Source organism: Megalops cyprinoides, chromosome 7, assembly GCF_013368585.1.
Source record: "Megalops cyprinoides isolate fMegCyp1 chromosome 7, fMegCyp1.pri, whole genome shotgun sequence".
NCBI classification, from domain to species: domain Eukaryota; kingdom Metazoa; phylum Chordata; class Actinopteri; order Elopiformes; family Megalopidae; genus Megalops; species Megalops cyprinoides.
The window spans coordinates 6,902,477-6,930,392 of NC_050589.1; the positions used below are offsets into that span (position 1 = coordinate 6,902,477).

The window sequence follows — 27,916 nt, forward strand, 5'->3', positions numbered from 1 at the left end:
TACCTTGTCTTTCATTAAAAAGAAAGGACTTATAGTAGTGTTTTATCTTTATATGACATATATTTATATAAAGACTATTATCTTGGGTTAGATTTGCTGATCAATGAACAATACATCAATGGAGATAACAATTCCAGGTAACATATGTCCACATCAAAGACTTGTGCATGCTTGTTTTAAACTGTGATTGTAACATCTCTTGTTTGCACAGACTGATATTATTCAGACTGTTTCCATGTGTGCAAAAATCGAAATAATGGGAGGTCTGGAGGTTCTGGGTGAGTTTTTTTTTTCTGCAGGGCCTGTGGTGATGATGTCAGAGAGTGTGAGCCAGCTGGGTCCCCCAAACCCCCTCGAGTCTCACCATCCTTGTCGATGGTGAAGGGGACGTCGGGGGTGACGATTTCATAGCTGCAGATCTGGCTGAACTGGAAGGAGCAGTCCGCATCCACCGCATCCACCTTCAGGATGCTGTCGTAGGTCTTTCCCTCGATGATGGTGGCCTTGTATGACTTCTCCTTGAACACCGGCGAGTACTCGTTGATGTCATTCACCTGGATGTGGACGGTGGCCCTGCAGGGTCAGAAGAGTGTTAAATCACTTAAATGATGGGGCGTGTGATAACAAAAGGTAAAACAACAGAGGGTTTGCGGAAATTCACTTTGTGCCGAGATCACTAAAATTATACTGCATTCCAGTTTGTGGAATTCGCCGTTACCTCCCAGCCATTGCTTTTAAAAAAGGGAAAACTACAGCACAGAAAATTAAAGATTTTATCATGTGAATCCAATCAACCAGTGGCGAAGTACAAAACGACAAGTGTTTTAACAATGGAATCTTACTGGACTAATTAAATTCCTGGGATTGGACTTGGTTTATCTCCTCCTCCTCCCACTGTAATCTCCATTCCTCCTAATTAGGGTGGCCTCTGCCCAACTCTCTCAAATGAACCTTTGCTGGGATATCCCTGTGGTGCACCAGGCCCGCAGATTAGCTGACCTTGAGGCAGAGTGTTCTGGGCTGTCTGTTCAGCGCAGACACTAGAACATCAGGCCCAAATCTAATCAGAAGTAAAGAGGTGCTCTGTAATGTGCTTCCAGTGTCTTTTTTAATGTGTTTAGAGGTGACCCTGCCTTCTAACTGGATTTGAAACCACCATTCCCATTCGGTGGTATTTGCAAAGCGTAAAAATAGACTGATTTCACAGAACTTAAACTCCTGCTATATTGACTGCTCTTGCCTTCTGTCAGCACCGCACAAATACCACCAATGACAACAATGACTGTGTGTATTACAAACAACTCAGGATACCCTTTATTCCTCTGAAAATGAAAAATAAAAAATATAAATGTCACCATTAAAGCTATGAATTTATCCTTTGTTTACTGAGTCAACTCCTTGCCATTGTTTGTAACTTTCATACGAGTGATGCTGGCCGCTGTCCCACAAACTCGCGTGGCTCCTATTGTGGTGAAATATGTTAGAGACAGGGGCTGCAGGGCTCACTTGTGGGACTTCTTCATGTTGGCTCCGTCGGGGCCCTCCCCACAGTCGTAGGCCTGGATGGTGAAGGTGTGCTCCTTCTGCAGCTCGCAGTCCAGCTTGTCCTTGGCCCGGATGACCCCCTCGCCGGTGGACTTGTCCAGCACCACCGCCTCAAACGGGACGTTCTGCCCGTGAATCCTGAAGCCGCATATCTCACCTGAACACATCCAGATACCAGGAAGTCAAATTGCGTCCATCAAATCAAGGCAAATTAAATACTAATAATAAAAGCAACACTAATACAAACATCAAGGGTATAACACATCATAAAAACAGTATATTCGTAAAAATTAATACAACTGAAAATAAAAACACAGCCAAAGATTTTGGCAGCCAGGGGTTGGAACAGTGAGGGTCTGTGGAAGAAGCCATAAGCATTGTGCTGGACAATGGGTAAGTACCGGAAGGAGGAAGAGGGGCGTGGGGGGTGGGGTAGAGGGGGGAAATTTGGTTAAAAGGGGGGGGGGGGGGGGGCTGAGAGTCTCTTCCAAGCCACTTATTCACATGGCATCCAGTCATGCAGGAAGAAACTGAGAAAAATGTGGAGAGGCATTTCACAGGAGTACTTAACATACAGTGGCTAAAAAGGAAGGAAATCAAACAAAACAAAAAGAAACAGTGAGTGCAAAGCCAAAGATCTATGAAATTCTGTGTCCATCTGAGCGTATGTAAACATTAGGCTACTGGGAGCCGCGGTTACATTTTTTTTTTTTTTTGACAGATCAACAAAAGGAAAAGAAAAAGAAAAAGAACAGAAGGTTAACGCCCAAAGTTAAGAGTCGAGGTGATGAAGCAGAGCTGCATTACGATAAATGGGTCCAGCACCATTACAGAAATTCTGTCACAGGCTTCAGAGCCTCGGCTCGGTTAAAAACCCAAATCGCTCCTCGTCTATCTAAATCTCGTTTTTTTTCCGGGTGAGGGAAGTCTTCCTGTGCAATGCTGTCTGTCCTCCCACACTCCTCTTAAAAAGCAAAACGATAGAACCAGAACAGCGTAAAAAGGGAGAAAAAACGAATGCACTGGATGAGAACTGGGGGTTAGAAATATCAACTCGCTTGACATCCACATAGGTAAAACAGCTGTGGCCATGCTGTGATTTAAAGCAGCGGCACTGCGCAGAAACCTCAGAGACTTCCACTCACAGTGGGGTTAAAAAACACATCCGGTAAAATTGAGAATATGCATTATTTGATTTTCATTTCAATTCATTCCATCCAGCAACTTCATTCCAAGTCAGTGACAGCAAAGTCTTTTCGCAGAGAGTACTGGTATAGAAATATCATAGTTCATCAACGGCATAACCTTTTTTCAGGAGTTAAAATTTCACTTTGAACCAGTTGCACTTTTCGCTTAATGGAATGTAGGCTGTGTGAGTTTATTTTAAGAAGCAACGCAAAACACAATCTACAGACTTCATTTTAATGTACTTTAAACTTCATTCTAATATAATTTCTATCACTCTGGCCAAAGTTACCCATCACAAAGACTATCACAAAATCCGTAAAAAAAAATTACAGCAGGATTATTGATTACATCTATTAGCCTACATTTTTGGTAATGAATACAACTCACAGTTGAAATTTTATCAAACGCAGTATAAATATAAAATATTAATATTCATCTTGGTATATAATCACATTGCAGATACTGAATTGGTATTGTCAACTGCAAACTTTAATGGATGCCTCATGCACAGATATTTCTAAGTTAATTCTTTCCCACATCACACAATTTCATCCAGTTATTGTTTTAAAAAAGAATTTTTGGGTTAAAAATTAAAAAGAAACCAACAAACAAATGAAAACAAAAGAAAATTGGGTAGAGATCACAGAGCATGACAGGAGTTTCTGTGTAAAGTGCTGATGTCCTTCAGTTAGTGGGTTAATACGACTGCATATAAGGCAATAGAAAGAGCCCATCATCACCTTCTTTGGTGACGGTCACCTCAAAACTCTCTACAAGAGGGGAGAGAAGACAAACCCTGGTCAGTCATACAGAGAGAGAGACAGAGAGAAACAGAGAGATTGAAATATAGAATTCACATAAAGAGGACAGGATTACGAGTTTAATATATGCACGGAAACAGATACACATTCAAAAGCAGTTTAGAACCAAGTGGAAGCAAAAAAACAGCCCATAGTCTTCTGCTCAGGAGAAAGGAAGGGTTTCAGACAAGCATTTAAGCAGAACCTTAAATGTCCAAACATCTGCTCCACCACTTCCAACAGCCCACAGTTTGAGAGACAAACTTTGAAGTGATCCCCCCTAAAGATGCCCTTCCAGCTTTCCAACTGAGCTTCTCTGTCATTTTTTCTCATGTGTTAGAAGTGCTTTCCTACTCATGTTGCATTCGTTCAAGCAGAGGGAAATGCAATCAAGCATTTGACGAATGCTTCAAACCAACTTGCAGGAACTTGCATGTAAACATGTTTGTGTTTGGATATGGATTCTGTTAATAAGGTACCAGTGCTGCTGTGCTTGAAATATTTATCCTAAGCACGTGATACTCTAAATATAGAGGTTAAATATTTACCATATTCAGCTCTCCCATTCATAACAAAGCCGTGTCACATGGCGAAAGCTAAGTGGTTTACTCAGCTTATTTTTGCACATAGCCGTGAAAATACCAATCAGCAAGACAGTGAATTGCTCTGAAATGTTAACGTCCAACTCAGATGTTTTTAGAAATGTCTCATTTGGCTGGTCTTGCTTGGGTCACTGTGTGCCACGCAGTCAGGGCCCACCTTTGGCCTCCTGACAGACAGTCTCTGCGCTTTGATTTCACCCTGATAGTTAGAAATGTTTTCCCAATTAGAGGCTGCTGTCTGGAGCAGCAGCAACAGCTTGCTGCTTCTCCCGTCCTTTGTGATGCACTTCCCACTCATCAGGTCAGCCTCTCACTGGTTTCAGGAATTTCACAGCTTCTCTATCTGCTAGTCTCCTACCCAGAAACCCTCCATATGAAATCCCTACTTTGCAATACATGTTTTTTGCTCAATTTGCACCGATGTCAAAGGCACCTCTATAAACCTGCAATAAAAACCTGTAAGTAAGACTGTACCAGTCTCATATAGAATTTGAAATATGTTCTAGCTTTCAGATTTGAGGAACAACATCATCCTTGAACCGAATAAAAAATAAAAAAACAAACAAACATATCTTGCACAACCCGTATCAAAGCTACAAAGGACTTTAAAAAACACGCAGGCAGTTCCAACAGGTTAAACGACATGCACTGCCACAGCTGCTGGGAGAACACGCTCACAGTAGCACGGCAGTGCAGTTTAGTTCTGCCTGCAGCGGGATTCCATTGGATCTAATGAGACATTCAGTCCCATGGTGTGACCCCACACAGTGCAGTCCTATTGGCTGAATCTCTGCTTCTACACTGCATCCCAAGCTCCAGTGTAATGCTTAAAAAAAAACAATGAAAGATGACTCAATCATTCGTCATCACACCAAAAGCATAATCATAATCCCCCCCCCCCCCCCCCCCCCCATCCTCTCACAGAGATTACAGCTGCCGAGCAGGGAGTCGAGAAATCGAACCTTAAAAACATTTCCATCCCCCTGGCTGAGTGCCAACATGACATTTAGCCTGTTTGGGTCAACCGCCTCTCGGCTGCTTATGGACGTTGACCATGTGACTTGTTTATTTTTCCCTGGCCACAGAGACGAGGCTGTATGTGAGTAACTCTCTGTTCAAGTCTCCATCCCGAAGAGGCCAGCGGGCTGAGAACACAGTGCTGTCGCCACGTCTCTGGTGAATACACTCACATTACAGCCCTCGTTCAGCCGGCGTTCAGCCAGCGGAAGATGATTGGTCAGCCCTGAGCTAATAGGGATTGGCGACAGGACCTCGTGGGGACGGTGCAGCGGTGGCGGTCACCCACACTGACACGTGAAGCTGGGTTATCTCCTCTGGAGGAGCCGGTTAACAGAGAGACGCAGCCCCCCCCCTTCCCCCTCTTTAGTCTCATATGCCTTCGTCCCACACAACAGCACTGCCTTCTCAGCTGTGGCTCTCACAGATATGCACTGATCACAGCCAATTCATCCTGACCACAGAAGGAACACCGTGACACCTTCCCTTATTTCACACAAAGAATACTGAACAAAGAAAAACAAAGTGCTCTTGATTGTAAAGAGTTGTGTAATTTATAATGTGTGACTACATGAGGAGCTATGAAATTCAGCCCAGTAAATTTCTCAGATAAAAAAAAAGTGCCGAGCTGCTGCTTTGGCACGCTGCCTATAATTGTTCCTCTCAGAGCAGACGGGGAAGAAATTAAATAAAATCCTCTAATAGGTTAACTCGCTCTTGTGCATGTAGGGACCTGCTGCAAATAAACCAGAACATTAAAATATTAAAATTCTTTTTCTAGGTTTATTGATGTATTTACAGTCCTGTTAAATGGTGTTTTAAACAGAGGCCTCTATTTGAAGTCATAACTGGATAATTATGCTCTCTCTTTGTAACAATTCAATCAAGTGTTACACCTCCTAGGTTTTGGCAGCCACAGACTTTATGATATTGCTCATGTACAGACAAGTGCATTTTCCTTAATTGTACTACTCAGAGTTAAAGGTGAAGTCCAATGTGCTGGCAGCCAAAGACTGTCATGCAAATGAAACCTGACAGGGCAGTCTTCATTAAAAGTGAAGGTTGCCCCTTGATTAAATCCAAATTTAATTATTTAGCCACTCCCAGGAAGGGTGAATTTGGTGGATTAATACCTCTAAATAGCTCTGCTCCCTATTTACCTTCATGAATTTACATAATTTTACTTTAAAATATGACAAGTGAAGTACTTTGAACTGTGTTCATTAACTCAATGTTTTAATGAACTGTTTTAGTCTTTGTGGGGGCTTAGCAGTAAGTCCAGAAATATGCACAAAGCTCTACAGCCATTTTTTGTCCCATACTGTGTAATGCACAATTCTTTCTCTGTCCGAGCTGATGTCTCATTTTCTCATCATTTTGCGTGTGCCATGTGTCCATGGTTCAGTACACAGACTCGACGCTCACAGTTACGTTCCTGATTTCTGTTTTAATCTCTGCATTGGTGTGTATTGATCCTCTTGGCTTTACTGTGCCATGATGTGCATTTTGCCCAGTCACTTGGGATGTCATGTATAATTTAATACACCATGAAGGAGCGCCATTCTCTATCCTGTTCCCTTCTCTTTAGAACTGCACTGAAGGCGTTTGTTCAATAATAATTTTAAAATGAAACAGACAAAAAAAGAAAGATGGATCTTAAAATTGAATGTTAAATCCCAGAAAAAAAAATAACACACAGAGCAAACCTAAGGACAGCCATGTCCAGTTCAGTCTGACCACATGTCGTTATGCACAGTGTCCTGGCTATGCTAATGTAATTACACCCGAGGTAAGTATGCTTTTACATATTTAACAACGTGCGCTACTGCACTTTCTTTTTAAGAACCTGTTATGTAACCAAGCACAGGATCAACCTGGGGGAAATTATCCCAGCTTAGCCCAAAGCTCAGCTGCAACTGAACCACTTGGGAGAAGAAGAGGTGCCTTGTGACCAGGTGTTTTGCTATCTTACCTGACTTTTGGATTAGCTAGAAACATGACGGGAACAGGTTCCTGCTGACTGTTCCAAAAAGAACGGCATCACCACACTGTCATAATATCCAAGCTTTTGAAGCCAGATGTGTATCCAAACGATCAGTTTATGTGATCAGACACGAAGTAGGGAACTACCTTTTACACAACTCAATGCATTTGTCACTTGTGAAGTTAAACTGGTTACTGTCACTATTGAAGGTGTTCAGTGTCTTTAAGAGGGATATGGGGAGCAAGGAGCAGCTTTCTGTAGGGGGGAAGAGCGGACCAATGAGGATGAGAATGCTATAGGAACAGGAACTCTTTTGCAGATTATAAGGAAAAGAGATTTGTTTCTTACCCGCATAGCGCAGAGGGGCGTCTTTATCCAGGGCTATCAAGGGAGGGTCCAGGAGGACTTTGTCATCATTTTCTGTTACAATGCCATGATACGTAGTCTCAATCCAGGGTTTATGCTTATTGACTGAAAGAGACAAGAAATGGAGAAAGAGGGAGAGAAAGAGAGTGAAAATTCAATCGGGGTGAACTTCCAATTTCCCCCCTCGACGCCAACAGAATAATGAACAGCAACCTCGTTACACTTGTGCTGCGTGCTGCATACCATCACGCACTGGCAGTCAGGCCATTTCAGTCATTGACGTTCCAGAGTGCCACGGACGGATCGATGCTATGAGCTGCTCTTCCAAAAGGTCACAGCGTTAGTCTTCAACCCGCCCTCCCCAGGGTCCGAGCGGCCCCGAAAACCGTGCAGACTGCGATAAGATTCTCTCCTCAGCTGTCAGCCGCAGGACCAGGACTAAAAACCACTATGAGCAGAAGCACGGCTCACTCGCTTCCATGGTGAAGCCGCATCTGTGCCCGAGTGTGAGGCCCCTGGCAATTCATACGAGTGAATGCAACCTCCTGGACCCGTGCCATCCACCAGAGAGGAGGACAGTAAGCCGTGGAGCAGAGCAAAGGATCCGTCCCGACCACTGGGCATTGCAGGATATCCTGCAGTACTAGCTCACGACTCACATTACGGTACATTACTGCCATTTTAGTCAACTTAGTCCAGAGCAACTTCCATACAGTAGGTTTTTTACATTTTATCCATGCATACAGCTGGATATTTACGTAGACGTATTTGTGGGTTAACCACCTTGCCCGAGCGTACAACAGCAGTTGTGTCAACTTTTTGGTTATGAGCTCTGCTCCTTACCACCACACAACAGTGCTGTCCCACTTATATATCACATGACAACGACCCGTTCAAATAAGAAGAGAACATGCAACCACTTAAGAGCCGCACAAGTAATTCCGCTCCCGTCAGCGGCTGCATGAAAAAGAGCCGTCATGTCACAGCGCCCATTCCCCCAGCGGAGCACAGCGACTAGAACAGGGCTGAACGGTGGAATGCTAATTTCATGAAACGAAGCGTGTTGCTGTCTAGGATGAGGCGCACATCTGTTCTAACCACATGGCATTAAAATGTCTGCACGTGCAAGCACGCAGCCAAACGCCTCGGAGGCTCGGCTGAGATATTCCTGGCACACAGGCAGCCTATGGAGCAGAGATGTTCCAGGAAGGCGAAACCGAGAAATTAACTAACCAAAATTAGGCGAAACAAAAATAATCCAATTTAAGACACATATGGTTGGAAGAGCCAGTGTTCATTGTAACTGTAATTTGTTACTCAAAACAAATAAAAGAATTTTACCGATAAACAGACAAATAAACAGAATTTAGACACACATGATTATGATGGTATTCAAACACTTTGATATCTGCAAGCCATACAGGGTCATATAAACACATTACACATGAACACATTTGTACTAGCTAGTAATGCTAACTGGATTGAAATGTTCAGACATACTTTAAAAGTATAACATCTTGTAGTTAATGAAGAACTAGTGCACACATTGAGTAGAAATGAGTAGAAAAGCTACTTAATAATAAGTGAAGTTTGAGACAGCAACGGGTCGCATCCTTGCATATCCAAGCAGGCTATATGCCATAGGTACAGACTTGCTGTACACGTACAAATGTTGTATAAAACAGCAGCGAATTTATTTTTTTATGGATTTCTCTTCAGAGTAGGCATACAAATGACCCAAGACAGGCTTTATCTCAAAATGAATTCTGTTATACACGTAGATGTATTACTCATTTAACACTACCCCAGCCTGTGTGTGGGAATCTAGTGAAGGCCATTTTCTATCTCTGTGAATGCATCAGTCACAGCTCCACTTCCAGTATCCAGGAAGAGCTGGCGTGATGCCACAGTCACGCTGCTGAAGCTGTCATTCTTAAGACAGAAACACATTATGAGATATGAATAGATCTCCCACATACCAGATCAAACATCTGTGTCAGGCTTCATGAAGGGGCTGCCATTAGCCGATGAAAAATAACCGTTTGACAACTTAATGCTGCGGCAGCTGTTTCCAGTAAACTTCACAGTAAATCTGTTTCTTTCCAGAGCAACATTAGTGGTTTGCTCGGAAGCGCTGTGGTGCACACTCCCTCATTCTTGGACACTGCTGTTCACATTTCACCAAAGTGGGAGAGCTGCTTCCTGACGCAGTGAACTGACAAATTCTAATCCCAGTGTTAAACAGGAGGAAGAAGATGCGCAGCTTTGCCACAATCACAAATGTGAACGCCCATCTGCAGACACAGACCAATGGCAAACACAACAGTGTGGTGAATGGAAGTAAAGCAGTCAGCCATGTGGAGCAGAGAGGATTCACATTTATGCCCCCGAATCCCTGCCAAATTATGAAAGATGACATATTCCGCCTGGCCCTTATTATTAAAAAAAAATTGTGGAGCGTGTCCAACAAGTGCACAGGAAGAGATCACAGCCGCATCAAACCCTGTGGCAGGCACTACGAGCTCATGATTTTGAAAACACCTGTAACCTGTTCAAGACTTTACTGTTCTCTGAGTCTGCTGCACTACTAATAAACATTTTATTTTGTAGTGAAACTCACTTTTGAGCTTGTCATTACTTATTCCTGAGCAGGGCAAAAAAAAATTATACTACTACCTTTCCATACATATGTACAAGACTCTTTACATTTGCCATGTTCATGTGGCAAAGAGGGCACTGAATAATACATACATATTTTTATTGCTACTATGCATTATCATTCAAAACTGCAGCTTCACACGAGCACAAGGAATATTGTCTGAATCATCTAGAACTGATGTGTTGATAGTCTTTTTAGATTTTAAATGGTTGTGCGTTGCCTACATTTAATATGCTACATTAATCTATGAATATGTATCCCAGTTTGTCTGCACTGTTTTCATGTTGCAACAACACACAAATAGACACTAAGGTTTACGCACAAAACTCTCTCTCTCTCTCTCTCTCTCTCTCCCTCTCTCCCTCTCCCTCTCCCTCTCTAACTCCTTCGCTCTCTCCGTGTTGAGAAATCTGACTTTGCCTTTCCACTGCAAATTCAATAAGATTCACCCTGAGGGAAATTTTCTTCTTTCCACCTTTGAAATGTGGGAGAAAAAAACCCTTTGCATGAAAAATTTATGAAAAATACCACTTCCGTTTATGTTATACATTATGCATAGCCTGATTTCACACTCTCTGTGCCTTCCCTTCTACGCCTCATTAACTAATACATTTTAGTGGTGTATGTCCTCTATAAAAATGTATCTTTGTTATATTACATTACATATTTTCTTTATTCCTTACACTGGCAGCTACTGACCAGCTTTCAGTGATTCCCTTAGGGCTGAAGGTACAAGAACTGTGCAGAGAGTCAATGCAATAGCCGCCATTGTAGGCAGTAAAGAAAATATGTAATGTAATATAACAAAGATATGTTTTTACAGAAGCCATACAACACTAAAATCATCTGACAGGTGCTCTTATCCAGAACAACCTTCACCACATTGAGATGCACACTGCCGGTCTAACTATGACGATAGAAGGTTCAGAGCACCACAGTCACGCTCACAGATGTCTTAAAATGAATTCTGTACCAGAAGAGGGATGTCTGATGCTTAACTGAAATGTTAACCCACCCTCTACTAAAATACTGTAAGAGGTTGAAAATACAGGCAGGTGAAAACATGGAATTAATGGAAAATATTCCAGCGATCTTTAATTGCGTGGAGGAAAAAAAAAAAAACTGACGTTGTGAAGCACAGTGTGGCAGTGTGTACCTCTCACTCTGAGACACCTTGCCAATAATGTTTAATAACCGTACAGCCAGCCAGCCGAAAACACAATCTGACCAAATTACTGAGAGAGGCAAAACCCTGGACACACAGGTACGGCCACAGTCTCCCATTCAGTCTGTATCACCAGCATTATCATTCTGCCATCCGGTGAGGCTACAACACTGAGCATAGGCACCTATCTCTAGTGTACGTTCTACAGTCCATAAAGCATCAATTTCATCAATGTAATTAAGGTTACACTGCAGTGTGAATATACAGAAAGGTTCTCACACAATGAGTCCAAAAGAACTCATTACAGGAAATGGTATTAATTATGTGTTCTAAATGCTACTCCTGGATGAAAAAAATGTAATATAACGATTACTGTGATTTTCCCTCATTTTTTTGTCAGAACTGGCTCCAGTATATCGCGTGTCTTGGAAAGGCAGAACTACTCATTTCAGTGCCAAGAGAGAGGAGTTGAAAGTTGCTTCAGAAGGTGTGCAGTAATGGAACAGACAGTTTCTTGAGGTCTTGAAGAGCAAAATGATAAAGGATTTGTATGACGTTTTTGGAAGACGGCATACCGCAGGTGACAGTAAAGAAATGCATTCCCTGCAGTACATCTAAAAACATGAGCTGCATAGTTAGCAGTTCTGCAGATTAGCAGAAATCCTCATAGTGATAGACTTGTTTACCACACAAAGCAAAGGCAACCGATTTATGACTTGATTTATTTGATCATTTTGAACGTAACTGCATATCATCTTTTAGATTCATCAGGTCAGCAAATGTGCTTTAGAATTTTTTTTGCATATAATGGAGGCTGATTACAAACAGATTTTCCTTCTCTGTATACATAAACTGAGGCCATTTTCCATAAGTCATAAAGACTAAGCAGTCAGCAAGATCAGCTGCTTTACTTTCGAAAAACTTTTTAAGGAAAGTTGTTTTTTTAATGCTCAATGCAATGCTCAATGTAAAACAATGCAATATTTACAGTCAAAATGTAGTGGAATTATCATTTTATGTCCTTACATTAAAGGGAGAGCAGATTTTTATTTTGACCTAGACTGATTTTTTTTTTTAACAAGGGCAGGAACAGCCTTGAGATCTTGAAATGGAGTTATTCTACACATTAATTCTTATTTTGATAGGGAAAACGCTCAGAAAAATCCAAGTATTCTTTTCAATAGACCTTCCATTTTTTGTATTTAAATTTACAGCTACCAAATGTATCACAAATAACAATTCAAGTGAACTGCCCCCCCAAACCCCCCCATCCCCCCACTCCCCCATCAACAGGCTTAGCAATAACAGCTGTTCCAACCAAAGAGGAAGAGACGCCGAATTACTGTAGAATGGAAGCACATCCACAATAAAAAAGAAACCCCACTCAGACCATTTTAAATCAATAATCTAATTTAGAACACAGAGTTTGACGGATCAGTCAACGTGCCGTCTGGTTTGCAGACGCTAAAAGGCAAGGCCGAGACAGCTTTGTCACAGCTCCACAGCGGACGGAGAGGCAGGCAGGGGGGGCATCTGCTCTGGGCTGACTGAGGGAGGCCGCACGACATGTCACGCCAAAGACGGAAGAGGGAAACAGCATTCAAATTAAAAACAAATTTGCACGGATGCAATTACTCCTTTGCCTTTCCTGAAAAAAAAAAAAACGCTTAAACGGGCAATTTAAAACAATTTACGTTTTCAGCCAGATGCTAATTCCTGGTTATTATTACTATTAAGCAGGCAGTTAAAAAAAAAAATCAAAGACACCAGGGGTTTGCAGATGCGATGGCAATGAGATTAGCGCAGGAGCTCTGATGTGGTTGATAGAATTTTGGAGAGCACCGCCGCCCTGAACACAGGCCGTCTGTGTGGGATGGCCCGAGGCCAGCCGGGCCTCGTTACCTCATCCACTTCATAAGGAAACACTTCAGCACTGTACTCTGCCATTAAACGAGGAGCAGGCCTGCAGCCTGCCAACTCGGACCTGGCAGGAGAGCAGCGCGAAAAACACATCGCGCAAGCTTAACGCCAAGACCGTACCAAGCAGAGTCATGTCAGCTGTGAACCAGATGACTCTTTAATTAAATAATAATAATAAAGACCACCGAGGAGCAACATGAGCCATTTTTCAAAGGAGAGTCTGCAGATATTGACATTGAAGTATTTTTTAGCCGATGTCATCTCGCACAGGCAGCTTGCAGGGCGCATGGCGTTGGCGTGTTTTAACACCAAAAGGCCATCAGGGTCTCGGTGCTTCTGCCAATCCCCGCGCAGGGACACACCGGCCTGATGTTGTATTAAGGTTTTGACTTGTGAGAGGCAGAATCCGATTAAACGTGTGTCGCTCTGCGGCGCCGTTTCTTTACTCACATACAGTGCGCATAAATAAAACGCAAAATGTCAGCTGGCACATCATGCCGGGATCGCTGTACGACACAGCCATCTAGGTCGATGTTACGTAAGGGAGCGGGCATATGAAATGCTGTTTACCGTTTCCTGTGCTAATTTTCCAGCTGCTCGCCTGATATCAATGGCACACTCAAGCATCATTTGCATACTTTCAAGAGAGTACTTAACCTCTTTCTGCTGAAAACAATGTCATCCCCTGGCAGGGAAATAGACTCATAATAATAATTTTAAGAAGAGAGTTTTATTTTTCAGGGTGGGAAGGGACCGCCTAGTCGGGCTCAGACACAACTATAGTTGTCTCCATCGCCGGATGTTTCTGGCCGCCGAGACATCGCCAGTGAAGGATTAATTTAAGTTACAGACACAAAACAAATTGAGCCTGACAATAATTAATAGCCTGCTCCCGGTCTTCATAAAACCGCGTCGGCTGAAAATGACTCGAAATGGCTGCAGGCAGAACCAAATTACAAATAATAGAAACGGATGGAGCGGAACAATGAACACTGGGGAGGTATTCGCATGGAAATACCTACACTGGGAGTCTGTCTGACGCCGGAGAGGAGCCACGGTTCAGAGCAGGCCTCCCGGTGAACCCTGCTCGCGGGGCGGGTACATAGGCAGGGTACCGCCTGGGGAGAGCGCGGGGGTGTCCGGAACAAAGCTGTTTTCCGGTGGCCTCACGCTGCCCGTCTCTGTCAGCCTCAGCATTCCGGCGGGACAAAAATACTCAGATTGACCGCTGCAGACGCAAAACAAGAATAGCTCGGCATCTGCGAGACTTGGGAAACACCAGGCCTACAGGGCAGGGACAGACTGATTCCATGCACATGTTGAGTGCATTCTGTTGGATCACTTGCAAATGCCTTTAGCTTAGCACAAATACATACAGAGAAGCTGGGCTAAAAAAAAAAAAGTCAACAGGTGCTTCCTGGTGTTTCAGGAAAATAACATATTTTGTATCATGAATCATTTACAATCTTTCACATCCATTTTTTACATTCCCATTAAAAACACAACGGGTGCCCCGACTACAATTCACAAACCAATTTCACTCCTTCATGCTGGAGAAGGGACCCATTTCGACACCCTCATCACTCCCCACATGCCAACAGGTACCCTCTCAGCCTTCTCTCATTACACTAAATTGACCACATTAGGGCCCTTACAACACTACACCATTATAGCACCTTAGCACATTTCTACTGAAACCACCGCCGACTTGCATGTCAGCATGGGGTCCTCTCTCATGCGCCGGTGCACTTCTGGAGCTACGCGCAGTATGCAATCCTGTTACCCATCATGCAAAGCCCAGTGACATCTAATCCTATAATGGGATGCTCCAGTTTCATTCTGCAAGGTCACGAGCCCAGGGTTTAACAGAGGGCAGAGGTGTGTGGCATTAGCAGAGAGAAGGGAGGGAGAATTTACGGCCGCAGTCATGCTCTTCCGACAGCATGAGCCCCCCCATGAGATTCCCTGGGTGCCTTCAAGAGATAGAGCTTGAAGAGATGAGTTTTCAGCTATCTCTAGTCTACCTTTCTATTCTATCTATTCTTATGTTCTATTAAAAAAAACACCCTGCATTGTGATGCACTTATTTGGAAGTTGCTCTGGGTAAGAGCATCTGTTAAATGACGTAATGTAATGTAATGAGCCACAGGAGCTGGGTGATGCTCTGTACTGGAGCCGTGCAGTGAGGGGCACACACTTCCTGCATAGCGCTCATCAACATCTACATGTCTATCTTAGCATGCTACCACAGAGTGCTACCACAAATGCAGTTTCCACCAAAGCAATCTGAGAGATGATGATTATCAGCTTTAAGCAGTCAGTAGGAAGTTACTAGAATGTTTACTAGACTGAGGGGTTTTTTTTCTGGTCTGGATGTGGTTTATAAAAAAAGAAAAAAAAAAAAGCAAGCCAAGAGAGGCTTGTTGACTGAAGAAAAAAAAAACTTAGGGGTTTTAAAAAAAACTTAGCAGAAATGAGAGGAGGGAAAAAACATAATGAGTGTGCATGTGCTTCAGCTTTTAGCAGGAGCTGCCTCCATGGGCCAGCAGGCCGCTCTATCTGCAGGATCATCTACACATGGAAATGGATACAGAGTTAATCTGATGCAGCAGCAGTCGAACAGTAATCCCTCAGACATCCCCGTGGCCTGTGCCAAGCGCTGGGCAGAGCCTGTCAGCAAAGCCCTTTGTCCCCTGGGCTCATTACCTAAACAGTGCCGGGAAAAAGACCACTCCAGACAAAACGGCTTGAAGGGGGAAGAAAACGCGGCGAAATAAAGGCAGCTCTGAGGAGGAAGTGGCCTGTGTTGGAAGGCTTCGAGGGAGCAGGCGGCGGGCGGGTGTGCGGGGCCCGACCTCTGGCACTGGACAAGGGGGAGTCGTCCAAATGGCCAGGCGCAGCATGCCAGCTCCTCTGTTCAGGGTCCCATGGTCCCTCACGGAGGGACTTCTTAATGCCCCTGCTCGGTGTCTTCAGCATGGCCACTGAAATAGCAGTATGCTGGACAGTTCACCAACATGCATCCATTTCATCAAATTTTTTTGTGGTATCTGGTTCATGGTGTCTGTAATGGTCACAGTGTAACTGTAACAGTCTCTGTCGGTATTTAAGAGCCAGCCACTGGTTAATGAGCCATACCTGCCCTAATCAGGGTATTACATACAGGTGTGTGGCTGAGCAGGAGACATCATTTGTGCGGTTGGCCTCTGGCATTGCTCAGACTGACAACCTTGGTGGTAGGTTTTTTAGTGAAAATTTTAATTAGAAATTGTGCTACTTTTTGTTTTACTACCTCTCTGTATATTGTGAGAAGCACGGGACAGCTTCTTTAAATCTCCTTTCTCACCCCAGCCAGCGCTTCCCTTTCAGACAGTGGCATACCCTGAGACAGAGCACCGAAACCCCAGGAGCAGCAGCCCCTCTGAACTCCAACATATTAACGGTTCCGCACCATGGAGCGGCCTGACGTGTGCCCCGTCTGTGCTCCCCCGGTCTGTCTGGCTCTGGCAGATATGAAGAGACTGGGGAATGACTGCGGTTTCCGGTCAGCAAGCACCGCGGCCCCAGACATGATTTAATCACCCTCCCGGTGAGGACTGCAACAAGCCTTCGCCAAATAACACCGCCGGCACCTCCCAGCTGACACATTCGGTGACGGCAGACAGGGGCGAGGGTGGGTGGCAGGGTGTGGGATAAGTCACCACAGCTCCAGCTACTGAATTAGGCTATAAAAGGGATGTGCTGTCAAACCATTAGGCTCAGGAAAAAAAAGCTGATGACTTGCAAGGTTGCAGTTCTTCCTGGTACTCTTCTTAGAGTTTTTCTGTTAAAATCAACCGAGGCATTGATGTGTGATTAAACCTGAACAGTAAAAAAAAAAAAAAACTCAGTTTATGCGCATTGTTAGACTGAGGAGCTAAATGAGAGGGTAATAACAGAAATGCATAGAGAAAGCACGAGAGAAATGCTTGGGAACAAAAAAAAAAATTCATAATCCTGCCCTACAGCCAGCCATTCAAACTCATCGGAAAAGACGTCCTTATGGAAAGTTGAAACATTTCCCGTGAGAATTCCATGGGCACAATAGCACTCACGTTGTCCCAAACAATGGAATTCACAAAGCATTCCTCGCACGCACACACAGACACAAACACAGACGCACACACACACACATGCGCATAGACAAAGAGTTCCAGCAGCAGCACAGTGACACCACACCTTCAGGGGTCAAACAGGAAGTTGTCTCCTTTTATCTCCACCATGTACGTGTGTCAGTCTACTGTCAGGGCTGCCCTGTTAGCACGGCCCTTCAGCAGATAAGATAAGGCAGGCCTAGTCACAAAGGGCCGGACACCTTGAGCACACAGCACTGCATCGAATCGGTACCACTCAAGACTGCACAAAAATCCATTTCAGCTTGAACGCATTCCCCGAAGCTCTGTGCTGGCACACAAACCAAAGTGCTCTCAGTATGGAATATGATATTTACATTTACATTTATTCATTTGGCAGACGCTTTTATCCAAAGCGACTTACATAGGTTACAGTTCTTTACAATGTTATCCATTTATACAGCTGGATATTTACCGAGGCAACTGTGGGTTAAGTACCTTGCCCATGGGTACAGCAGCAGCGTCCCAGCGGGGATTGAACTGGCAACCTTTCGGTTACAAGTCCTGCTCCTTAACCACTATGCTACACTGCCGCCCATTATCTGTCATATCTGTAATGACGTGATACTTTTATTTGCCCCAGAAAATGGTGATTGAGCGAGTGTTGTATGATCATGAAACGTAAACTAATAAGAACACTCTTCTTGTCATTGGCATCACGTCAAACTGGGACTTGATGCTGTTGCTAACAATAACCTTTCAAGAGGGTACAATAGCACACTGTACACTGATGTCTTTTTCTTCCTCGTTTACAGTAAATGCACAGAGTCACAAATCAGGATGAGTGTTACATTATACTCCTCTCACAATTACTGTAGAACCAGTGCGGTGTTATTTCACTGGAAACACACCTTACTTTACATACCTGAAACAGCCAACAACTTTTAATGTTGTTCATGCGACAACTAGTATTGTTATATATGTGATAACAATAAAGTGATATATAAAATCAACTGCAACCTAACAGGCATCTCACCGTAAAGAGAGAAACATTAAGGAAAACTACAGTACCCTTTCATTTTATAAAGTAGCTTGCCACCATAAAATAATGAAGAGTCATTTTTTACAGTCCTATCTCTGCTCTGAGATCACAGGACAGGATTACGGAAGTTTAGCTAGCCATCATGTGAAAACATCCACTAACCAGCTAGTTTAACTATACATCATCACTGTTATAATGGTCTTGGTGCAAAGCTGTCAATATTGAACAGGCTTTCAAAAATCATGCTTATGGGATTAAAACCATTTATACGTTTTGGTTGCAATTCATATTTATGGTTTGAATACTACGCTACCTACCCAGCAGGTGGTTGTACCTGGAGGACATGGAGATTATTTCTTTTATTCTCCTTCAGCCCAGCCATTACAAAAACAAATGGGATGGCTTAAGAAGTTTGAATATGGTTTCAGGACACCAGCATGGACTAGCCCTTTTCCTGTTGTTCACTGTGGTTCTGATCCCATAATAAACCACCGTCCGTGCCATACCGATTACCTTCACTGTTGGGGGTTTCTAGGTTAACTATTCAATCACTTCACCAGCGTATAAACACAATATTTATGTTATGGAATAGAATCAGGATTTTTAAAAACACTGGTCCTGCTTTCAGACTGTAAATCCTGCGATTAAAGAGGACCGGAAAAAGCCTACATTTTCTGCTGTCTGGTCTGTTCTTAAGGAAACATCTTACAAAAAACAGATGCTCCTTTTTGGCACATTATATCATTGAATAATTACTCTTCATTTGTTGTTGGCAGTCCTTCACTGCTCATGTAAACTTTATTTTGGAAAAATTCCTCCCCTGCTAGAAACTGTCTGAAATTGCCATGCTTTCAAAAGAGCAATTAACCCGACTCTTAAACGCCTGAGACACAGCAAGGTCTACGGTGTAAACTGACATGCAATTTTACATGCTGAAATTCAACTACAATCACAGCAGAGTCATAACAGCTATTAAACTGGAAAAACTGGGGGTAAAATGATGTTGTATGTACTAGGCTTAAGTCTGTGCTCTGTTTGTGTTCCGACGTTAAGCGTGTACACACACACACACACACACACACACACACACACTTCAGCACACTTCAGTGTTTGCGCTGCAGCAATTAATTGCCACTCCTTGTTAAAGCTTTCCTCCATCAACCCCAATTGTTGTGGAGCCTTGTACTCTGGGTAAACGCGGGCCTCAGGTCCTGCAGGGCCTCCCTCCTTTACCAACACATCCACACACCCTGAAGAGCCAGCAGGGTAGCGGCCGCTCTCAGCTGAGTGAGAGGGTCTGTTGCAGGGCCGCGGAGACACGGTGTCGGGGTAAGGCTCCTGTAACGATCCGCGCTGTGTGCTCAAGGAAACGTTTGTTTGCTCGCTGAGCAATCAAAACTCAGACAACAGGGCAAATCTGTTTTCCCCGAGAGGAAAGGGGAGGAGGGTGGGGGGGTCAGGGAGGAGCTGAATGCAACTTTCACACAGCCCTGTGAATGGAGACAAAGGCCCTGTGAGAGCGAAACTCAGCCAGGCCACAGGAAACCTGGGAAAGAAACACAAGGCCCGTTTCAAGCTCTCGAAGGTCGTAACGTAACGCTCTCTCGGACCAGGTGACAGGCAGGTTCAAATGACGACTCCTGCACCACTGCGTTCAGGTACAGAGCATCCACTGTTCAGAGAAGCCCAGGCCTCCCTGTCTCAATGGAAAACTGAGAGACATGTCTGCATATCAACACAGCTGAAGGCAAAATGTCGAAAATGGGGGGGGGGGGGGGGGAATAACAATCATGATCTTCCAAAATTTCATTTTATTAGCAAGATCCTGGTCAGTGATTTCATTATTATACAATGAAAAACACAGAATATTTCTATCCTGCTGCTCACTTCCTTCCCTCTTTGCCACAAGCTACAAATGGTAATGGTGTTCCTGGATAATATTAATTTGACGCTATGGGCTTTCACAAGCTACCATGGCATTTCAGTCCATGCTGTTCACCGGATCCATCTTTAAGCATTCAGTGTCATTCGGGCTCCAGGAGTTGCTCCAGGAGTAGGGTCACTGAGTCAACTGTCTCTCAGAGAAATGTGGTTCCCCCCTTTCACTTCTCACTCAAAAGTCATGCTGTTAGTACCCTTGTAGAATGAGGTGTTTGAGCATAGAATTCAGTTTTTTTTTTTCCAACATCCCACAAAATTGACACAACCATGCTCCCCCTCCCAGTAGAGACAGACTCCATATTCACAGAGTCAAATGACCTATTTGTGACAGATCAGTGACTTCTGACAATCCCGCCAGTCACTCAGGCTGGTGAAAAGGGGAGAATCTTAAAACAACAACAAAAAAAGAGTTCCTTGTCGAAACAGATCCCCAGGATTTCATCCCCTTCTCTACAACAGAACAAGAAGGCTAAAATGAAAATCGCCATGGACTCACTGCAGTTAAAGTCCTTTCCATGTTCCTGCAGATGCCGGACTTTCTCACACCGCCACTGGGGCTCCTGTTCTTGTTACAGTGGCCGTATTGTGGCAAAACTCTTTCCAGTTCTCTGCCCTGAACTCACAGTGTGAAAAAAAGGCCCTTTGTTCCTCTGAGGTTCAATTCTATGAATAAATGGGGGGCGCCGAATCAAGAGTTAACAGAGAGATGGAGAGAGGTTGCACGCCCGAGAAGAAAACTCATTTCTGAGAGCGAAATCAGACTGGGAAATGTACAAGCGGTATCAAAAAAAAAAAAAAAAAAACCCACAAAACATCATCACGGAGAAGAACACAATGTCCACAATGTGCTGCAAGACAGCCTACATAAGGGGAAAAAATGCATTACGCACTTGTTTTTGCGGCTCAAATTGAGAAGTGATGTGGGCGTGAGAGGATATGACAATAGCTGAGGCTTATTTGCACAAGAAGATGCAGTTGGGTTCTAAATAGATCAGACTTGTACAGCAGCTAGTGGACACTGTCTTCACAGACACACTTTATTCAAGGAATATTTCCCTGAATACAGCCGAACTGGCAAATGCCAAATTTACTGGACTTTTGGCATGCCAAAACAAAACACTTGCTTAGCACATGAAGTTTGCTGTTGCAATCTCTGTCAACCTGATAAGCACAAGTCCTCAATGCAACCATCTCTAATGGCCAACAATTTTGTCTCCCCGTCATCAGCCTTTTCTTACCTCACCACTGTGGTTACCATTTCAGCTATTTCACATGACCTAGCTTTTCAATCGACACATAAAATCTTTGCTTGTTGAAAACAGTATTGATTGTCTTTCTGCAATCACCCAAGAGGCACGTACCCATCTTTTTCATCCAGCAGCGTTAAAGAATCTGGAAGTGAAATTTTCAGTCTGACAGTGTGTGGGAACCCCATCACAGTCTTCCAGAAGTTAATAGAAAGAAGCAGGGTGCCTTTGGCTCCCCAGAGAGCTGTAGGCCTTCACCAGCTATAGCTTCTGCAGGGCCAACAGCCATGCTACAAACAATGCATCATCTTTTCAAGGAGCCCAAAATGATTAAACATTCATACAATGTCAAAATTCCTTGACTCTCAGTGAGGGTATGGAATAAATCAGCTCATTAGCGGTAGAGCAATGACATTTGATCTGGGCACTGGGAGATACAACACCAGTTCCTCATTGTGAGAAATGTAACCAAAACATTGGCTCCAGACAGTCACCTCTTAAAAGTCTGTATTTTATGCTTTGTTGTTGCTTTTCTTCTCAGAGAAAGCTGCTGTAGTTAGGTTAACAGTGAGATCTACCGCTCTGTGCTAGCACTGAGAGAATGGGTACGTTCCATTAGCCTAAGTGCTCATGAAGGCATGCACTTCCATTAAGCACGGTGACTGCCTAACTTACACGCAAGAGCAAGGTAGAGAGACTCGGCTCTCTCAGAATTGAATGCGAACTGCAACTGTTTCCATTGGGCTTGCCTCTCTGCTTTTCCACGTCGACTCATTAAGAGTCCGCTCTGGATTCGCTAATGACGCGACGCGAGCAGCAGTGTCTTTATGAACTTCCGCAGCGGGACTCGCCGTTTGGCTCGGAGGCACGCGGAGACAGCGAGCAGCAGCTGCCGATGATTGACGCTCGTACCTCGGCTCAATTCAGCACCGATACAGCGCAAGCGACACAGAGATGGAACGGGAAATCACTTCAGGGAGCACTACGGAACCGTGAACAGAGAAATGCAAAGTTTTTTTTTCGAAAAACACCCACCGAGAGTGCGGCAGCGGCATGAGCCGAAACATCGCGGCTTTTAGTTCACTTTTCTGTCTTCTTAACACGCGCATTGAACTTTTCCGAATTTCCAATAAATTATGAACAGCAAAGACTCGCATAAATCTGCCATCTGCCACGGGCTGCCGTAATGCAAAAAAAAAAGAAAAATTAAAAAAACGTAGGCCTACATCTGATGGCTTTCAGCACCACATGCTGTGGCAAAGACTTCTTAAGCTGCTGTTTAGGAGGGGTGCACAGAGGAAATACTCAATTAAAATGCATCCCTCTCCCACCACATTAAAATTACATGCTACCCCCCCCCCCCCCCCCCCCCAAAAAAAAAAGAAAGATCCTCTTACACACCACACAGTTTTTCCTATATAAAATGGTGGTCCAATAATGTGGAGACAAAGACAGAAAGGAGTTCACAGTTCCACAATAAAGGAATGAAAACAACAAAATGAAAAACATTTGCAGTATATTTACTGCACTGGAGGAAAAAAAAACCTTTATACAAATACAATGCATTATATAACCCCCAGGTTTTACATTTTGCTTGGTCTAGTTTAAACCATTATGCAGCAGTACTGCTGCAAGCTGTTGGAACAATTATTCAGTTGTTCTACTCTGCAAACTGCCTTCTTAATGAGGCCAACCTGACACTGTGTCTTGTTATCCGGGCCTGCGAAAGACCCCAGACAGGATGTCAGCAGAAATGATTCGGCAACACACTCATCTCAGCAAGCAGGGGGAGCAGTATTAATGCGCACAGTGATTCATATGAAGAGGGGTCATGTACAATTTAATGCAAAGTCATTTTAAGGGCAGTAAGGCCTGTGCATTCCAAAATAACCAGTAAAAAAATGTCAACAAGTATTTTGTAAGCGATTGCCAGGGTAAGCACTGTAAGGCTTATTCATAAATGCTTGGTACATCCTTGGGATCAGAAACACACCCCCAAAGTGCTTAGCATTTTACATTCCTGCCTCAGCTCATTTAATGAAATCTGCTGCAGAGATTCCACAAACAGTGACTATTTTTTGAGGAGACTGTTATTTCTAGGTTGAGGAGATTTCAGTTTTTTGTAAAACTATGCAAGGCACCCACTTAAAATCCACAGCCTTTGTTGTGCATCTATCAAAGACATTCCTCAAACTTTATGGCACCTCATTCTCCAGCACACAAATTAAGAGCAACAACAAATTCAGTGATTATGAGTTTAAAAAATCCTTGACTGTGAAATAATTAATTCCTAACTGCCTAGGGTGTGTTCACCTAGCATAAAAATGAAGACAGATTACTGAGTTCACAGTGACTAGTGGGTTAGTCAATCAAACAATGCAATGGTAAGGAGCGGAGCTTGTAACCAAAAACGTTGCTGATTCAATGTGAGAGTGAGTTACTGCTGTTGTATCCTTAGACAAAGTATTTAACCTGAATTTTCTCATTAAATATCCAGCTGTGTAAATGGATAACACATGAATACTGATAACATATAAATACTTATAAGCTATGCATGAGCCTCAGGACAAGAGTGCAAAGTAATATAATGTAATGGGATCACAAAAACTGGCATACAAAATTATACTGCCCCATTTGAAAAGACATCTAGATACTGCTTTATTTTAGACCATTGCCAAATTTGAAATGAGGGCTCTGAGCCTGCGTTTGGCCTCAAGCACACTCCATTATTCTCAAACTAAAGTGACAGAGGCAATAACGCTCCGAAATGACATTATCAGTCACAGCATTTTCGGTTTGGAGTTGTATTCTTTAAAGTATCCTGCAGTCTGAAATACGGTTTCATACCGTGCGGCTGATCAATGGGAGGGATCTCATTATTGCCTCTGCAGAAAACTAAGGCAATAAAAAGGCACAACCAAGAAATGTAAGCACCAGAGAGGGTGTTTTGACTGTACTCTCTGAAGAGTCTAAAAGGAAATGCAACCTGATCCCCAAATCCCACATTGAGAACACTTAATGAAACACCAGAAATAAACCTGGGGACAAAAAAAAAGAAGGACCGTTTGTCCAACAAAAATCTTTTTTGTTATAACAGATTTAAGAACAAAATGAAACCCACAGAGGCAAGTAGATTAGGTTAATAAGGAGCCTCTGTTTGTTTTGAAAAGCAGAGGATAGACAGTGAATGGCAGCATGAAAGAAGCAGGGTGGGGCTGCAGCAGGTGAGGCCGTTAGTCACTGAAGAGTGAAAGCGGCTCCCGGCCAAATTTGGCATCCGTACGTGTTCCTGCTCCTGATAGCAACAGGAATCTAAACAGGTGCGCACGGCAAACACACCTGTTCAGCTGACACTGCAACAAACAGCGTCAGCAGGCGGACTGTTCCCCTCACTTTTACAGATGCGAGCTGGCAGTCAACTGGGCAGTTTCTCATCAGTTAAAATACTGAAGAACCAAAGGTGGAAAAAAAACAACTGTCCTTTCCATACATTCCTTTGGAAAAAAAGGCCTTGATGAGCAAATATATTTACAGTTTTAAATGAATTTTGTGATAAACTCATCCTCTTCAGCACTGCTGCACAGCTGAGCACATTTTATTACAACAAAGTCCTGTTACATTTCTTGTGTCAGGTTCTCTCAAACAAATGTCTTCATTGTTCCCCACAAATCTGTGTTTAAACATCATCCTTAGATATGCCGCCAGTCATGAAAAGACAAAGCAACCTTTGGTTTCCAACTCACTGATCCAGGGCCTGTGGGGGTTTACGTAAACCCTCTGAACACAGCCCGAAGGCATGTCATGTGTCACCACGTTAGTTTTACCACAAATTAAGTTCAGCAAAACTATATGGATACAGGAAATACATGCAGTGCATGTATTTTGAGGTTTAAGGGTGGCCATTCATGCCTGGAGGATAACCTCTGGGGGGCTGAGGTGAAATAAGTGAAGGGTGTTTCTTACTCAAGTATGGATGCCAGAGAAGACAGAGTGAATTTTGTCCCACTGCAGATATCATTTGGACCATGAGTATCCAGTGTTAAAGGTGTGACAGACACAGCAGGAATGGGTCCATTTACGACTGGCTATCGCCACCTTGCAATGATGAGAGATTGGAAGTAAAATGGAGGTGCGAATGGGATGAGAAAGGCTGAGGCTGAAACAGCACGCATTGTTTACCTTGTCTTTTGTGACTATTCATCATCTCTACAGGGCCATTGTCACAGAGATTTCTATTGGGATGGCTACCATGCACTTCATCACACCGCCAACTGGTGCAAACGGGAATGCCAGCAAAGCAAATATCAACCACAGCTAATGAAAACCTGTAGGACTCAACTTATTGATGGGATAAAATGCTGCATTCAAGAAAAAGAAACTGACCACGCTTTTAACCCAGAGACCTGTTGTTTGCAGGTTTTCCCAGGCATTTAATTGATACATCCAAGTTAAATGAAATCCAGGACTCAAAGTGACAGGGGCGTGAAATGATAGTTAATTGTGCTAAAGCGAACCTGCTAACTCAATGGTCATGCATTCCCAGCTGTCCGACGCGGCAACAAACATGCATGACTACCCTCGGCTTCATCAAGGTTGCTTGCGCATTAACGTCAGACTGGCTGTATCACATGATACGGCTCGATACGGCAAAATTTTTATCATTTGACCAACCTTAAAAGGTAACCTTGAGTAAGCATACACTGCACTTAAAACCCATTGTTCCTTTCTACCTCATAAACGCCGCTGTTCAAAACATTCTACCGGCAGCTTTCAGCGTTTATTCCGTATTGTGGTAAGAAGGCACTAGGAACTTTGCAAATGAAACATGGGTGTGCCTACAAAGCAACTGTTTAATTTCGACTCATCGATTGTAGTGTTGCTTAAAAACACAATGTCACGTGCCACGGGGAATGTAATTAATAATGACAAACAGACAACCAATGACCGATCGCAATGAACCTACATTCAATATATTATCGGCGAAAGTGGCGTACACAAGTTCATATCTTTGTTCTCCATCTTCCAGTCTGCCAGTTACCTAAAAATGCGCGGATGGAATGCTGTGTCCGATTGCGGCAGCAACTTCATCCAGAGCGCCATGCAATTTTGATAGTTAAGCCAGCTTTAAGGTGTGTCAACATCGGTACGAGACGCACACACAGGCATAACACTGTAACATGACTTACAACGGAATCGTTTTAATACGTGTAAAATACAACCACGTAAAACCCAGTTTGTTTAATTGAATATGTCATCCTAGGATACATTAATGTTTAAATCCTCGCATAAATAGCGTTTGTGAACGGCTCTGCAATGCGTAGCCCGCTTCATGTGTTACGCCTCATGTATTTCCAAACCAATCGATATACTTGGAATCTAAATAAAAATATAGCAGTTACCAAAAACGAACACGCTCACACAGTACTACAATGCAAAAACACTACATGGTAGATGTTCTTGTTTACCAAGATTTTTAAATTACGCCTTTGGTGCCCTCAAATTACGAGCAACAAACTGCGAAAGGTACGCAGACAATTAAAGGGCAAACTCGTGAACTGCATCGAATGCAACTTGGAATGTTTGGGAAGAAGATAGAAGCTTACGAATTAATCTGCAGTAACAAATATAGCAACATTAACAAAAAAATAAATACACCCAGGATCTTTAAGTGTGCAGATACACGTACTTATTATACGTACACTACCCAAACTGAAACGAAGTTATGCAGATAATGCCCGACTGATATCACCGTAGGTCGACCGGGCAGAGAGACGTTAAGCACAGTCCATATTAAATTTAAATCGTATTTAAAAGAGCGCAACACAGTGAACTACACTGTTGCGAGCTGTGTCATGTATGCCACATACGTTCTGGATGAGAACGCACAGCATCCCTGTTAAGAAGTGACTATCACCGGTGTTCATAATTCTACAACTGAGCACAGTAGCTGTAGCCGGTGGTGACATAAGTCGTGGGAAAATAATTAAGGGAAAGACTGAGAATAAATATAAACCGCAAGCTTGACCGCTTACCTTTCGCAGCTTCAACCGCACATAATAGTCCAAGGACCAGTCCGACTATGGATGCGGGTAGTTTATGCCGTCGGAAATACATGCCGCTTTTTAAACGAAGCAAAACAAACTGACGCTGTTTTTGTTTCTAGCCGATACAAAAATATTTTTCACTCAGTATAAAAAAAAAAATCCAGAAAATGAATTCTCGGTTAGCGCGATGGATCTAAGATGGCTGCCGCCACCGCCGCCGCTTTGCTATTCCCCTCAATCAGCCCTCTCTCGCAGTTTTGCAGCTGTATCTCCTACGGGAGCGA

General features: G+C 43.4%; 1 protein-coding gene across 4 annotated transcripts in view; it reads right to left on the minus strand.

Moving 5' to 3' along the window:
- Positions 1-27,899, minus strand: part of LOC118780715 (calsyntenin-1-like) — a 39,421-nt gene extending 11,522 nt beyond the window's left edge. For 2 of the 4 annotated variants that reach the window (XM_036533368.1, XM_036533366.1), the window contains exons 1-5: positions 27,621-27,899; positions 7,485-7,607; positions 3,474-3,503; positions 1,507-1,702; positions 365-573 (exon numbers count right to left, since the gene is read on the minus strand). In XM_036533368.1, coding sequence (XP_036389261.1) covers positions 365-573; positions 1,507-1,702; positions 3,474-3,503; positions 7,485-7,607; positions 27,621-27,702 — 640 coding nt within the window. In that variant the 5' untranslated portion in view covers positions 27,703-27,899. The remainder of the gene's footprint in view (positions 1-364; positions 574-1,506; positions 1,703-3,473; positions 3,504-7,484; positions 7,608-27,620) is intronic. The other 2 variants (XM_036533369.1, XM_036533367.1) reach the window with 1 other exon arrangement.
- Positions 27,900-27,916: the final 17 nt, after the last annotated feature.